This window comes from Acomys russatus, chromosome 7 (assembly GCF_903995435.1).
Source record: "Acomys russatus chromosome 7, mAcoRus1.1, whole genome shotgun sequence".
Taxonomy (NCBI): Eukaryota; Metazoa; Chordata; class Mammalia; order Rodentia; family Muridae; genus Acomys; species Acomys russatus.
Genome location: NC_067143.1, coordinates 14,625,127 through 14,641,486, shown reverse-complemented (window position 1 = coordinate 14,641,486; position 16,360 = coordinate 14,625,127). Strand labels below are relative to the sequence as shown.

Genomic DNA, 16,360 nt, shown 5'->3' with positions numbered 1-16,360 from the left:
TAAATATTCAGTGTTTAGTTCTAGTCTTTTTAAAAGTTCCTATTACAAACTGTTTGGGTAGTCTTTAAAAATGCAAGTTAATAGTTGTCAACTGAACTAATAGTCATGTCAGATACTAGCCTAGATTATCAAAAAATATATATCCTAGGTTAAACAGTTAGTAAATAGGTATGATCAAACAGCATTTGTCTATTCAGGTATACTGTAGATAGATAAATAAATGCTCTTCAAAAACCTCAGAGACCTACAGAATATGGCACTTATAGATGTTTTATTATTTTAAGGATTTTTTTTTTGACAATGAAACATTTTAGCTCCCATTCAACTTGGAAGAAGATCATAAGCATCAAAGAATCTCCTTAAGGAGTTTGCTTCAAAAGTAACAAGCTACCACCAAATGCCTCTGCTCCCTCTGCAAACAGTACTCTGTCCAAAACTGGCAAAACTTGTACACAGGTAAAGTTGACTGCCAAGGTCTACCAAGACAGGGTAGGCAAGTCCTTCATAACTCCTGCTTCAAAAATATATCTGTCAGATATTCTGGGCCAGAAGGCTGAAGATGATACTCCAACATTACAGAGAAATTCTGGGGAGTCCTCATGTTGTGCTGACTCCCAGCCCTGAAATTATCTTACTGCTAGTTCACAATTGTAATTTTGCTACTTTATGAATAGTGATATAAATATCTGTGTTTTGTGACAGTCTTAAGTGGCCCTTATGAAAGGATGGATCACCCCCTCATAGACAGTGGTAATATTTCAGGAAGGAAGCAGGCTGACACTTCATGGGCACATGTTCTGATTTGTAGGAAAGCCACATCTACCCTACGAATGTTGGCAATAGAAAATAGAACTAGAAAGTTTTCCTACATTTCACTTTGGTACTGTAAGATCCTTAAGCCTTTTTAAATTAGAGGCTCTTCTGTGTATAAAGTCCTTGGTGAACACTCTCATGTCTCATGGTTAGGTATAGATAGCTGAGAACTGTGGGGGTGGCTCTGGGCACAGCCAGTGCACTGACAAACAAACCAGGCACCCATATCTGACCTCAGTGGAGGCACAGGCTCCCTCTGGCTCTTTGCTCTCATTATTCCTGTCTGAGCCGGGGTGGTGCCCAGTAGAACCACACCTAAAAACACTGCTGGAACAGCTAGAGCCTCGCAGGGAGAACAGAGATGAGTATATTGATCAAGCTTCAATGCAATTGATGAAATCATGCGTCATTTTCAAAATGGAAAATTATTTTTTTCTAGGTTGTAAATATGAAACACTAATATAAAAAGCTATCTTCTACAAATCAAACTGCTAAACTTCTAAACACTAATCTTAAAATTTTTCCCCCAGAGGGAGAAAATGGATTAAAAGCAAATTGATGTAATCTAAACTGCTATGGCAAATAAATTACAAAGCCTTCTATCAAGGAAAACTTTAATTTTAAAATACACAAAATGTTTTCTTAACAATAGTATTTCTCTTCCCAGAAAAAGACATATTCAAGGGGTATACAAACTGAATGCTGACTATTTCAACCTATAGAGTGACTACAATAAGAAAAACTGTATATTCTTATGATAACTGACAGTTAAAAGACACAGATATTTGGATATGTTTGTGTCACTTATTATATAGAATTACAGGATATTTTGTAAATATATGTATTTTCTGTTGGGAGTCTTGGTAAGCTAACTTGTATTTCTCATGCTTTGTTCTCAGGGAAAAGACACTGTGGTTTCCGATCATCCGCCTGAAGAACGTTGCTATTGACAGAGCTTTGATTCCCTGTGTGTTTTGGCGAGCTCCTCCTTCTCTTCCCCAGAGGTGCTGTGGGGGATTCTTCGGGCTGATGATAGTAATGATTGGTTTCACTTGGTCTTCAGATGATGGCTGGCTCTTAATTCCATCCCACCACAACATGAGCAATGAGCAGATAGCACATCCCAATGGTGCAGGACATGAGCATCATAGGGAAGCCCAACCTGTAAAACAAAGAGACAGTTATGGCCTCTGGTCTCTGGAGAGAATTATGAGATGCAGACTATATATTTTATATAATTGCAAAAGAATATGGCCCCGAAATCTTTATGTAAGGAAAGATTGTAAACATTTTTGCCATAAGTCAGATGGCTAGGTCCTGGAGACCTGACTGGAGTGGTGAGGGAAAAAAGGAAGGACAGACATACAGACCCACACACAGAAAAGCTATGGTTATGTGAGTCACAGCCTCTGCTCTACCAGCAGTGGCCCAGAAACTCAGTATTTTTTTAAAGATTGATTTATTTATTATTGGGTATACAGTGATCTGCCTGCATGTACACCTGCAGGCCAGAAGAGAGCATCAGATCATATTATAGATAGTTGTGAGCCACCATATGGTTTCTAGGACTTGAACTCAGGACCTCTGGAAGAACAGCCAGTGCTCTTAACCTCTGAGCCATCTTTACAGCCCTCCATATGTTTATTCTGAGTATAAGAGGCAGGCTTATTCTATGCAGCTGAATGTGGATACAGGTTTATAGTATGCAACTGAATAAGTAAGTGATTTCAGCTAGTCTTGGTCGAAATCCACTGAATGTAGTCTAATGGTGAAGCTATAATTTTTATGTTATTCCTGCATTTCTTTAAACTCTTCAAAGTTTTAACCTATAACTGTGTATTGTATCTATAGATTTTATGTGTCCCATGTTTTATACCCAATGCACAAAGTTCCACTTGCATTTCCCCCTTTATCTTATTTTCATGCTTCTCATGGGAGTGCTTCCTCCTGACTATTATGAGTTCCTTGTAGTCAGGTGTCCCTGTTTGGGTGTTACTTGCTGTGATCTGTACAGCTTAGGGACCAGCCCAACTAAGACAATGGGGAATGAAGAAAGAATAGACACACAGAGATGCTTACAGATGAGGTGGGCTTTGTGCTCTGATGGAGACATGCCATCAGTTCTCTGGAAACTCTGGTGTGTTTATTTTATACATCTAAATCAGTGAGGTGGGTTTTTTAAAATACAGCTGAGTGAAGAGGCAGGAGGGTTACAGTACAGCTCAACAAGGAGGCAGAGTTAGCTCTTCTCAGTAAAAGGTCTCCATAGGGAACCATCTCGGCCTGTTAACAGCCCAGAGGGGGAAGCTGTGATCCACACTTTCTGCACACACTGTCAATATCCACACATGACTAGGGGAAGGTTTTGTCACTTTGCTGGACCTAATCCAGGGAAGGCCTTGTCATTTCCATGAGTCTGGAGCATTGGGCTATGGGTATTGTGTTTCAACAATACACATTAATTCAAGACTTCGTCTACTCCCCACGTATTTTACACAATGCCGCTGCTTGTTCCACTCGTACTGTACTTGCCTAGTATGCATGAGGATCTGGGGTCAATGTTCATCAGCCTTCCCCCTCCCAAAATAATCTCCAGATGTATCAAGTTGCAATTATTATTTTATAGACTTCTGAAAGAAGTCATATCTTCATCAAGTCTCTCTCACTTAAATCAAGGGGAGATTGAAAGGTAGGATTGGAAGATAAGGCCATCTCTTGTCTGAAGTCGGTAACAGACATTATGGCTTTTAGTTGCATTGGTGAGGTGGGTATGAGATGTGTGAGTAGGTATGCAACTATTTATTAGTTTTTTTGTTTTGTTTTTTTAGTTTTTTTGAGACAGGGTTTCTCTGTGTAACCTTGGCTGTCCTGGACTCACTATGTAGACCAGGCTGGTCTTGAACTCACAGCGATCCGCCTGCCTCAGCCTCTCAAGTGCTGGGATTTAAAGGCGCATGCCACCACGCCCAGCTACGCAACTATTTATAAATGAGTTCACATTTCTAAATCCTTTAGACCAGAGCATGACCACACAGTGAGCCCTCAACTAATGCTAGCCACCGCCCATGATGCTCCATGCAGACATATGGCCCATACTTGTGTGACATGGTTAGAGAGTGCACATAGCCAGGAAAGCATGGATGGTGTTTTAATCATCTTTATGCCACTATGATAAATACCATGACCAAAGAAAACTTGGGGAGAAGGGGCTTATTTCATCTTGAAGGTTATAGCTCATCAAGAGACGCCAAAGCAAGAACTGAAGTGAGGAGAGTTAAGCAGAAAATAAAACAAAGAAACACTTGTTTCCTTGTTTGTTCCCCATAACTTTCTCAGCTGCCTTTTTTATACAGCCCAGGCCTATTTGCCTAGGCATGTTACACCTACAGATGTCTGTGTCCTACTTCATTTACAAACCAAGAAAATCCCCCACAGACATGTTCACAAGACACTGTGACAAAGGCAAGTCTTTAACTGAGATTCCTGTTCCTCAGCTGTCTCTAGTCTGTGTCACATTGATTAGTAAGACTCACATCTTGTCAACCTGACAAGCAAACATATCACTGTCAAGCCATAACCTTTCCTTTCTTGTTTGTCTCTAAGACCTCAGGTTGACATTAAGATCACAATATAAAACATAGCCCAGCTTTGAAAAGCCCCATAGTCTTTAACAATGCCAGTACTTTAAAGGTCAAGATCCCTTTACAAATCCAAGCCTCTTAACTGTAGATTCCTGTAAAAATGAAAAATGTTGCATACATTCTTACTCCAAAAGAGAAGAACATGGGTATAAAAATAACTATATTTAAACAAAAGCCAAACTCCTTAGTGTGAAACCAAATTCTTCAGCTCAGTGTCTGTCTGACATCTGCAACCTACTCATTATTTTTAGGGCTCCAAAGGGACAGACTACAGTCACCATCAACCACTGTCCTTGGTAGTTGTTTCATGGTCCTGGCATCACCAATATCCCACAGGCATCATTGTTACTGAGCTGCACCTTCACTAATGGCTTCTCCTATCCTCATTTTACGGACTTCAACTCTGCCATATGGCGGCAGCCTAAGCTGATCCCCATGGCCCCTTTATGTATTCAAAACCAGTACAATTTGGCAATGCTTATACATTAAGAGTTGCCAGCTTCATCTATGGCCTTGGTCCCTTTGGACCACAACTGACTCTGAGGCCATGCTACCTCAGATATTCTGATTTCTTATGAAGCATAGCTGATTTCTCAGCTTCAACTTGTCCCAATGAAACAAGAACATTCCATTATTTACTTTGATTTTTTTTTTATGTGTATTGGTGTTTTGCCTGTGTGTATGCTGTGCAGCACATGCATGCAGTATCAATGGAGGCCAGATGAGCACATAAGAGCCTTTGGAAGTAGTTACAGATGGTTGTTAGCTGTCAGGTGGGTGCTGTGAGCAAGTGCTCCTAACCACTTTGCCACCTCTCTAGCCCCTTTCACAGGTTCATAATTCAAATGTATGGCAGACAAACAGACCTATAGTGTCTAAGTCTTGTAAAACCTCAAAAAGCCAGGTCTCCATTAGCAGGAGTCCTCTGAACGTCCTTATACTCTAAGCTCCCACAGAACTGCCCACTGAGCTGTAAGTGCTCAGTGAACTTCCCCTAAACAGCAACGTGGTCTGTCAGCACAATGCTGCACTCAATTTCTGTTCTTATATTTTTTTTCATTCTTGTTTACTCTATGTTGTCATAAACATCATGTCCTAAATAACCTGAGAAGAAAAAAGTTCATTTTATCTCACAGGTTCTAATCCATCATGGCAACGTGCATCGGGAACTCAAGACAGGTGCCTGAAGCGGGCATGATGGAGAAGAGTTGCTCATTGATTTGTTTGCCCCTGGCTTGCTCAACTGTCTTTTAAAATACAGCTTAGAACCACTGGTTCAGGAAAGGCACCAACCACATTGAGCCAGGTCTTCTTATATCAATTAACAACTAAGAAATCTCCTCCCAATCCCCGACATGCCCATAGACCAATCCAGTGGAGACAATTCTTCAATTAAAATGCTCCTTTCCTTTTCCCGTGTCTTTGGTTTATGTCAAGTTGACAATGAAAATTTAACCAGTATAGACAGGAACATGAAAAAAAAACTGACAAGGGAAAACTTAACTACACAGTACACAGGGGTCTGTTGGAAAGTAGAATGTAATTATGTTATTCTCAAATACTATGGAACAGATGTTTGATTCTGAAACAAGATAAAGAAGATACACTGCTCCCCACTCCCTACCCCCATCCCAGTACAGCCAGAAATCCCGGACATTACATAAAACAAGTAAAGGAGGCTCCTCTTAGTGAAAAGAAGCTGAACAGCAGAGCAGTTGAGAATCCTGGGGGGGGGGGGGCGGGAATGGCATGGCAGTGAGTTGCCTTCCCCATCCTCCATGTATCCCTCTAGAAAGCTGACTCATGGGAAACTCAATAGAAAGTAGATTCCCAAAAATAAACGTGCCCCCAAGAAAAGCCTGCTGTAAGCAAAGGAACAGGCAAGGGGAGTATAGATAGGCAGAACTCTTGTAAATATTAGCTGCTGAGATACAGGCAAATAGTACAGGGAAGTTTTATTAATAAAACTCCTCACTCTACCTCTTCGGCAAAGGCCACACAGAGAGTTAGGACTTCTACCTCCCCCCCCCCTCCCCGGCTGTTCAGAATTATCTTCCTGGGGAGTCAGTGAAGAAGCGTGAGGCGTTCTACCCCTCCTTAGATGCAAAGAGATCTGTGGCTTCCCAGCTGGGTGGCTAGGGAAGAGAACTGCAAGAAGCAGCAGCTTCTTGCTTCACAACCTGCCCGCTGTACCAAGGCCATGCTCCCACAAGGTCAACAGAGCAATAGGGATTGCCTGGAGAGAAAAACAGTGCTGACCTCCACATCGTGGAGATGCTGGAGGTAGAGGTGGGGAAGGGAGGGCGCTTAGCAGTAGAAGGCCCTAGCTTGAGTTGAGGTCTAGTAGGACATGTGGACTTGAAATGCAGCTGCCTTGTCCCCACCAGTGCTGTCGGGCCTTCTCAAAGTGAAGGTTTAGATAGGACTCAGACATAGTACTAGTCACAAAGATGCTTCTCCTCAAATGAGAAAAAAATATTAGCAGATATCATTAGGGCAATGTAGATCCTGAAGTCATCCAACAGACACTTTGAAACAGCCATCATAGAAGACTATACTGCAAGCAATTACAAACACACTTGGAACCAATAGGGGGGAAAGTAGCTTCAAAAGAGCGGCACATAAAAAGATGGACCTGGTGAGGTCAGAACTTAAAAGGTGAGGACTTCAAGGCAAAGATAACTGATGGGTGCAGGACATAAGAGAAAGTGTCCAGGAGAGATCTACAAATGTACAGATATCTAGAAAGAGAACAGACTGTCATTCACCAGAGAAAAATCAGACTGAAAAGATAACGGACAAGTCCTCAGGGCCCCACATGACAAAGATATAACTTGTGTCACCAGGAGGAGAAAAGGAAATGGGGATGGGGGGGGCAGTATACAAAGAAATAATAGCAGAAAGTTGCACCTAACCCCACCAGAAAGGAATGTCACTCTAATGCAGTGGTTCTCAACCTGTGGGCTGCAATTCCTTTGGTGGTCGGCCAACTTTTTCATGGGGGTCACCTAAGACCATTGGAACGCACAGATGTTTACATTATAATTCATAACAGTAGCAAAATTACAGTTGTGAAGTAGCAACAAAAATAACTTTATGGTTGGGAGTCACCAGAATATGAAGAACTCTATTAAAACATCACAGCATTAAAAAGGTTGAGAACCACTGCTCTAAAGATGAAAGTGCTGGGTCTTTTTCTAGGTGCTGAGATCCTCTGATAAAATTAAACTCCTGAATAAAATAAGAATTCTTAAGCCAAAAGAGAGGGGAACAACAGTGCAACTACAAGCAACATTGATTTTTTCATCAGAAACCAGCAAGTCAACAGAAAGCACAAATTCCTGTATCTGTCAAAAATCCCACTCACAGATTAAGGAAAACAGAAAGAGCAAACGATGACGAGAAAGCTCTTGAAAGGAGGTCTGCAAGTATCAGGAGACCAAGAACCTGGGACCAGGAAGGAAAATAAGAAGAAATATTTAAATTTTCTACTTTTCCATTTTCAAATGATGTTGGGTGATTGAAGAAAGAAAAGATGTAAGAAGTTAGAAAGAAGTTTAAATTTTTGTGCTCGCTTAGGCAGCATATATACTAAAATTGGAACGATACAGAGAAGATTAGCATGGCCCCTGCGCAAGGATGACACGCAAATTCGTGAAGCGTTTCATATTTTTAGCAGGCTACCAAGAAGAGACTTGATACCTATGAGCATATACAGGGGGAGGAAGTCCTCCTCAGTCACAGTCATAGGGGAGGGGAGTAAGGGGAAAATGGGAGGGAGGGAGGAATGGGAGGATACTGGGATGGGATAACCATTGAGATGTAATATGAATAAATTAATAAAATATAAAAAAAGGAAAAACAGAAGTTTAAATTTTTAACCACGAAGAAGCCATGTACATTTAAGGTGGTGGATATAGTAATTACCTTGATTTCATCATTATAGGATGTATATATTCATGAACAAACAAATATGTTCAATTTTATGTATCAATTAAAAAATATAGAGAGACTACGTGCCTGGCATCCACAAGGCCCTGGATTCAATCTTCAGCGCACACGCGCGTGCGCGGACACACACACACAGACACACACACAAAGAAAAAAAAGAAAAAGAAAATGTAGGAGAGATAAATATGTTTTTGTGTTGCTTCCAACTGTGGGATGGGGAACAGACTTGTGAGGGAGCAGGGTGTTTATCCACTTAGAAGTCGAGCAACTTCGTGGAGGAACTTGGATGTTGCTAGCTGAAAACATCCTAGTACAGACTCTGGGAGGACCATTGCTTTTTCTGATGTGTTTCTCAAAGAATATACAGGAATATTTGGAACAACTGGGATATACATGTGAGCACTAAGAGATGTACGGGAACCCAGCTTTTCGCATGTCAAGGGCAACTGCAACATGAGTAGCAATTGCTGGCAGGCTATACAGAGGACACAAGAAGCAGCTCTGGAGAACTCTAGGAAATGCCATGTAAGCCACCAGAAGGAGGCAAAAGAAACCAAACGGGAAAGCAGCAGAAAGCAAAAATAAAATAGCACATGTGAGCACTACCAATCACCAAGTGCACTAAATGTGAAATGCCTAGGCATTCTTACTAAAAACAAGGATCATAGAGTGGCATTTTAAAAGCCCTACATTCTGTCTGTACGAAATTCACTTCAACTATAATGGCATGGGTTGACAGAAAATAAGAGGATATAGAGGAGAAAGCATGCAAGCATTAACAAGAAGAAAAAGATTGGCTATATTCATATCACGAAGACTGTAATTAAGGAAAATGTAGCAATGAATGCACAGAAACTGTGACTAAAAGTTCAACTCCAGTTCACTTCACTCCAAAGATAACAATGTCCTTCATGTCAGGGCTTACACAGCGGCCCATGGTTTCTGCTTTAGTTACACTTTAGAGGTAAAGCAAAGAGGAATGATGAATATTGATGGAGCACCCGATCTACAGAGAGCAGTTTTAAATAAGAAAACAGAAGACCTGGAAATACGTCAGAGAAATACGGACAAAACCAACAGGTGAGAACAGGAAATATGCCAGTAGATTACAGGATGTTAAACCCTCATTACACTTAAATATGTCATTCATGCTTCATATGAACAATACAGCTATCAAGAAATCAAACAGGACTACCACACGCAGTATTGCCCAAATGGCTAGACATTACTGGTATTATATATAGCATATTCTACCCGGTAAGAGCAGGCTGCACATTCTTTTCAGCATCCACAAAGAATTTACCAAGATATATGATATTCTAAGCCATAAAATAAACCTCTCAAGATTTAAAATAATCACTACCATACAGAATGTTGAGCCCTATACAATTAAATACCAGAAACATTTTTTAAAAAATGTTCGGGTAATCAAAGGACATGCGTCATAATAGCCCATTGTATAAGAAACTTTACAAAGGAAAAAAATTAAGTCTGCAGAACTGAATAAAAATGAAAATAATCCCGGAGGGGTCTGGAGGGGTCAAGGCCAACGGATCTAGACCCAGGGGTCCTGCACAAACTGATGCTCCAACCAACGACAATGCATACAGAGAACCTAGACCCCTGTTCAGATGTAGCCAATGGACAGCTCATGCTCCACATTTGGGGGAAGAGCAGGGACTGCCTCTGACATGAACTCTGGTCCTGAGATTTGATCACTAACCTTTGGTGGGGAGGCCCTGCAGGCACACAGAAGAAGGGAGGTGCAGGCTATCCTGATGAGACCTGATAGGCTGTGGTCAGATGGTGGGGGAGGAGTGGCCCCCTGTCAGAGGTCTAGGAGAGGGGAATAGGGAAGAAGAGGGAGGGAGGGTGAGAACTGGAGGGGGTAACAATCAGATGTCATATGAACAAACTATAATAAATAAAAAAAATGAAAATACTACATATTCCAGATTGAGAGGGAGTTCATAGAACTGAATGTTCACGTTTTTAAAATCTCAAATAGAGAGAACTGAAACATAAATCCAAACCAAGCCGAAGAAAATAATAAAGATGAGAACATAAATACACAAAATTAAAAACAGAAAAAAATAGTAGGGAAACCTAGTGCAACCAAGAGTTGACTTTTAAAATACATCAGTAAAACTAAACATCTGCTAAAAGCCTGGCAAGAACCGACATGAGTGATTGTGGTCAGCAGAGCAGGGAAAGCACTACAGACCTGGGCCCTTAGCAAGCTAAGTCTGCAAACTGCACACTCTAATGGAAGGGTGAACATGAGATCATACTTGACCTGTTTTGTCTTCTTTTTAAATTGACTTTGTAGTCACAAATCTTCCAAACAGCAAGACAAAACTGCCATAGATCGGTTTGTTTAGTCAGTGAATTCCACACATTTTAAAATACAAATTCTATAAAGATATGTCCAGACACCATAAGAGAAAATATAACCTTTCAGTTCACTGGTGAGTGGTCACGGGTTATGAAAGCTACCACCAGTGTAACTACCAAAGCAAAGTGCACAGACGAACCTGCCAACACAAAACAGACTCACAGCTTATTTGTGCTTGTTGTTTTGGTTTTTGCTTAGGTTTTTTTTTTTTGTTGTTTTTTTTTTTTTGTCTTGTTGTTTTTTTGTTTATTTTGACATTGGGTTTGTTTTGTTTTTTGAAGGGGGTGGAGGAATGGAAAGAGATGGAGACAGAGAGGAAGAAGATTATGAAGCTGGGTAAGCAAAGACGTGGGGAGGACCTAGGAGGAGTTGAGGAAGGGCAGACAATGTGACCAAAATATATTCCATGAAAAGTGTTTTAAATAAAGTATTTTCTAAAAGATATAGAGATGAAAACAGGAGAAATAAGACTCCCCATGTTAGCACATAAAGTAATAATTTATTTTTTAAAAATCTCATGAAACCTACAGAAAACCAAAGAACAAACAAAAATCAACTCATAAAAATAATCAGAAAACAATGGATTCAGTAGAACTACAACACGAAATCAAATATATTTTTTCTATTTACAACTAATGAACACATGGGACTTGAAATTAAAAGCTTGGTACCAGTTAAGAAGACCCCAAAGAATATTAACTGTGTAATGGCAGTTCAGTTCCATTACTATGGTTATACAATATAACTTGAAATCAGACACAGTGATTCCTTCAACATTATTATTCTTGTTCAAAATTCCTTTGGCTATCTGGTTTTGTTTTTGGTTTTGTTTTGTTTTGTTTTGTTTTTTGTATATCACATGGATTTTGATGGGTATTTCATTGAATGTGTAGATTCCTTTTGGTAGGAGAGCCATTTTCAAAAAATAATAATCTTATCAGCCCATGAGCATTACCTTAGAGTCTCTGTGGCTGTGATAAAACACTGTTACTAAAGAAACTTGAGGAAAAAAGAGTTTATTCAGCTTACACTCCCACAGTACTGATCATCACAGAAGGAAGTCAGGACAGGAACTCAAACACGGCAGGATCCTGGAGGTCGGAACTGATACACAAGTCATGGAAGAGTGCTGCTTACTGGCTTGCTCCTCACGGCTTTCTCAGATTGCTTTGTTATAGAACCCAGAATTACCAGCCTAGGGATGGCACCACCCAAGTTAGGCTGGCCCTCCACTATCAATCTCTAATTAAGAAACCGCCTTACAGCTGGATATTATGTGGGAGTTTTTTTCAACTGAGGTTCCCACCTTTCAATAACTAACTTGTGTCCAGTTGTCATAAGACTAGCTAGTACAAGCATATGAGAGCTTTGCATCTTCTCTGTCTTCTTCAATGTTTTAAACTTTCATTGTAAGCCAGTCACAGTGGCACACATGTGTAATCTCGGCACTTGGGGGCTCAGAGGCAGGCGGATCTCTGTGAGTTTGAGGCCAGCCTGGTCGACAAAGTGAGCCCAGGACAGCCAAAGCTATTAGTAGCTTTTGCTTGCAGTACTCCTGTAGCTAAGCCATCAAGCACTGTACTGAATAAGGAGGGAATGGATCCCATGTCTTGTGCCTGATCTTTGTGAGAATGCTTTTGGTTATTATCCATCTAGTATGGCAGTTACTACGGGTTTGTCATGTGTTTCCCTTATTATGTTTCTCCCTTCATCCCTAACTTCTCCATGATTTTGATCATGAAGGGATGTTGAATTTTGTCAAAGGCCATTTCTGTATCTGTTGAGATAGTCCTGTGATTTCTACACAAAGCAATGAATTACACTGATTGGCTTATGTATGTTGAGCCATCCTGTCTACCTATAATAAAGACAATTTGATTGTGGTAAATATTTTTTATGTGTTCTTGAAGTTGCAGCAGAATAGTTGACCCAAATAAAAACCCATACTGGTATACTCCTGTGAGTGTTGACAACAATGTACATTGTAGAAATATGATCTCTTTAACATATAGTCCTGGGAAAACCAAATATCCAAATATAGAATTATGAAGCCAAAATGCTTTCTTTTACCCTGTACTAAAGCAATTCAAGTTGTATCAGACCTTAGTGTATGATCTAAGACATTGAAACTGTTAAAGGAAATCATTTCATAACTAAGCACAGGTGAGGACTTTCTGAATAGAACTCTAGTAACTTAGGAAAAAGTGCCAACAGTTTCTAATAGGGTCTGTGGTGACCTGAGTGGTAAATGTCCCTCCTTGGCTAGTAGCTCTGCTTGGGAAAGGTGAGGAACCTCTAAAAGGTAGAGTTTTGCTGGAGGAAGTGGGTTACAATGAGCAGACTACCCTCACTTCTTGACTGCTGACTCAGGGTGCTCATGCTCCTGCCACCAAGCCTTCCCTGGCATGGTGGGTTCCTCCCTGAGCAAGCTGACATCCATTCTTCTTAACTTGAGTTCCTTCCTGTCAAGTATATGGTCATCACCACCAGGAAAGAAACTAACAATGACACCTGATGAAATTAAGAGGCTTCAGTAAATGAAGCAGCTAATTGAAGAGAAAAATCTTTGCTAGCCATCAGTCTGAAAGAGTACCAATATCTATCATATGTAAAGAACTAAAATATAATAATTAAACAAGAAATCAAACAACCCACTCAATAAATAGACTAATAAAATGGAAAATTCTAAAAAGGTAAAATACAAACAACCAATAAACATACAGAAAATGTCTAACATCACTAGCCACAAGGGAAATGCACATCAAAACTCCACTGAAATTTGATCTCACGCAGTCAGAATGACAGTCATTAAGGAAACAGTGAATGATGGTGAGGATGTGGACAGAAAGAAACCCTGTTAAACACTGTGGGTGAGGATGCAAACTAGTCCAGCTACTGTGGAAATCAGTATGGACACCTCACGAAACATTAGGATAAATCTACCATACTACCTGGCCATACCACACTCCTTGGAACACAAAGGAGTCAAAATAAACACACTGCAAAGACATTTGCAAATAAATAATGAAGCATTCTCCCTAACACTAAGCCATGTAACCAATACAGGTGTCCAACATCAGAGGAATGAGTAAAGAAAATATTGTGCATATACAGGATGGAATTTTTCAGCCATAAAAAAGAACCAAATGTATGCAAGTGGACATAATCATACTGAGTAAACGGTCAGTCTCAGAAAGACAAATCACCTTTTCTCTCATGTCTGCATCATAGATCTTTTAACAGCATAAAATCATGTATGTATATATGACATGACAATAGAAGCGAAATTGCTAAAGAAACAAAGGGGAATGAAAGAGGAAGGGAACACTATATGGGGGTCTGCTTAGTACACAACATATAATTGTTAAAGATATCTGTATGGCCCACAGGACTGTGTACAATAAACACATATAATAAAAATTTAAATAATGATGAGAGGATAAGGATAGTGGAGGAACAACTTAAATCTAAACTCAAATCCTCGACAACATGTATGTGTAGCATAATATAAAATAGCAATGAACAAAACCAGATCCATAATGTTAAGCCTCAAATTAATTATAAGCTTAAAACAGTTCCCATAAAATTCAAAACAAGATTTTTTTCTTTGATCAGACATGCTTATCTTAAAATTTATATTTCTTTATTGAATTCCATTTTTAAGTCCTTAATTGCTTTTGTCATTCATTCAGTCTTATGTTTTTATTTCTTTGGGCATAGCTAAAGCTTTTGTTTATTTTCTTTAATTAATTGAGTTATTTGTTTATGTCTTCTTTAAAATCCTTGAACTATTTGATGAAGTGAACTAGGTCTGACAAAGATACAACTGGAGGAAGGATAATGTTTAGGCAATGTTTCTGGAGCAGCCCACTGTCCAAATGCCAGAAGAAGAATTTCAACCTTAACCTTACACTTGACACAAATGTGATGGATCAAGCTCTGCCTGCAGTCCCAGAGACAACAGCCATTGTAGACTACCAGCAGAGGTATGGTCTGCCCTTTGACCTTTGTGCATGATTTATCATGTCCCAGCACTGTCTGCAGTTCCAGAGACAGCAGCCATTAGAGACCACCATTAGAGCTCTACCTACTGTTTCAGAGGCAGCAGCCATGCAGGACCACCAGTAGCAGTGAGGCCTGTTCTGTGAGCACAAGTTCCAGGGCCCCAGTTCTGCCTGCAACCCCAGAGATAATAGCCACTGGGGACTACCAGCAGAAGTGAGAACTGCTTTGTGTCTTCCTCGTGCCAGTTCCTGGGTCCCAGCTCTGCTTGCAATCTCAGAGGTGGCAGCTATTAGCAACTACCAGAGGCAACAGCCATCAGGGACAAATAGGGACCTCCAAACCTGCCAATACCATGAACAATCAGACGGGTAAAGGACAGCATAAGAACACACTGAACAAAATCCAGGCAATATAGCACCACAAGAAAGCAGCTTTCCTACTGCTACAAGCCCTGGTTATCCTAGCACACCTGAAGCACAGGAAAATGACCTTAAATCTTATCTTATAAAGATGATTGAGATCCTTAAAAAGTAAATGAATAAATTCCCCAAAGAAATACAATTAAACAGGTGAAGGTAATAAATAAATCCCTTAAAAAGATACATGAAAGTACAAACAGGAAAATCAAATGAATAAAACTGTTCTAGATCCGAAAAGAGAAATAGAAGCAATAAAGAAAACACAAACTGAGGCAGTCCTGGAGATGGAGAACCTAAATTAGAGAAATACTAAATCTAAACTACAGACTTCTTACTAACTACAGACACAAGCATCACCAACAGAATACAAGAGATGAAAGAAAGAATCTCAGGTGTAGAGGGCACAATAGAAGAAATCAATACATCGGTCAAAGAAAATGCTAAATATAAAATGTTTCTATCACAAAACATACAGGAAGTTTGGGACACCATGAAAAGACAAAAACTAGGAATAATAGGAATAGAAGAAGAAGATGCCCAGCACAGAGGCTCAGAAAATATCATCAACAAAATCATAGGCAAAAAATTCCCTAACCTAAAGAGAGAGTGTCCATAAACATACAAGAAGTCTACGGAACATCAAATAGATTAGACCAAAAAAAAAAAAAAAAAAAAAAAAAAAAAGAAAGAAAGAAAGAAAGAAAGAAACAGAAAAAGAAAATCCTCCCGCCACATAATTAAAAGAATTAAATTTAAATTTAATTTAATTTTAAAAATAATTAAAACACTAAATGTACAGAACAAAGGAAGGATATTAGAAGCCACAAGGGATAAAGGCCAAGTAACATATAAAGGCAGACATGTTAGAATTACCATACTTCTCAACAGAGACCTTAAAAGCCAGAAGGGCCTGGGCATATATTTTGCAGACTCTAAGAAACCACAGATAAGAACCCAGACTACTATTTCCAGCAAAACTTTGAGTCACCATAGATGGAGAAAACAAGATATCCTATGACAAAATCAAAGTTAAACAATATCTTTAAACTAACCTAGCCCTAGAGAGGATACTAGAAGGAAAAGTCCAACATGACAAGGATAACTACACCCAAAAAATGTGGGAAGCCACCCTTAGT

The 16,360-nt window shown here is 39.7% G+C and overlaps 1 protein-coding gene and 1 non-coding gene across 3 annotated transcripts in view; one reads left to right on the top strand and one right to left on the bottom strand.

Moving 5' to 3' along the window:
• Positions 1-1,539: 1,539 nt before the first annotated feature.
• Positions 1,540-16,360, bottom strand: part of Oca2 (OCA2 melanosomal transmembrane protein) — a 274,814-nt gene continuing 259,993 nt past the window's right edge. For both annotated transcript variants that reach the window (XM_051148641.1, XM_051148640.1), the window contains one exon: positions 1,540-1,975. In XM_051148641.1, coding sequence (XP_051004598.1) covers positions 1,891-1,975 — 85 coding nt within the window. In that variant the 3' untranslated portion in view covers positions 1,540-1,890. The remainder of the gene's footprint in view (positions 1,976-16,360) is intronic.
• LOC127192533 (U6 spliceosomal RNA) lies at positions 8,022-8,128 on the top strand. The gene has a single exon (XR_007831002.1). It is a non-coding gene; the product is annotated as a U6 spliceosomal RNA (small nuclear RNA).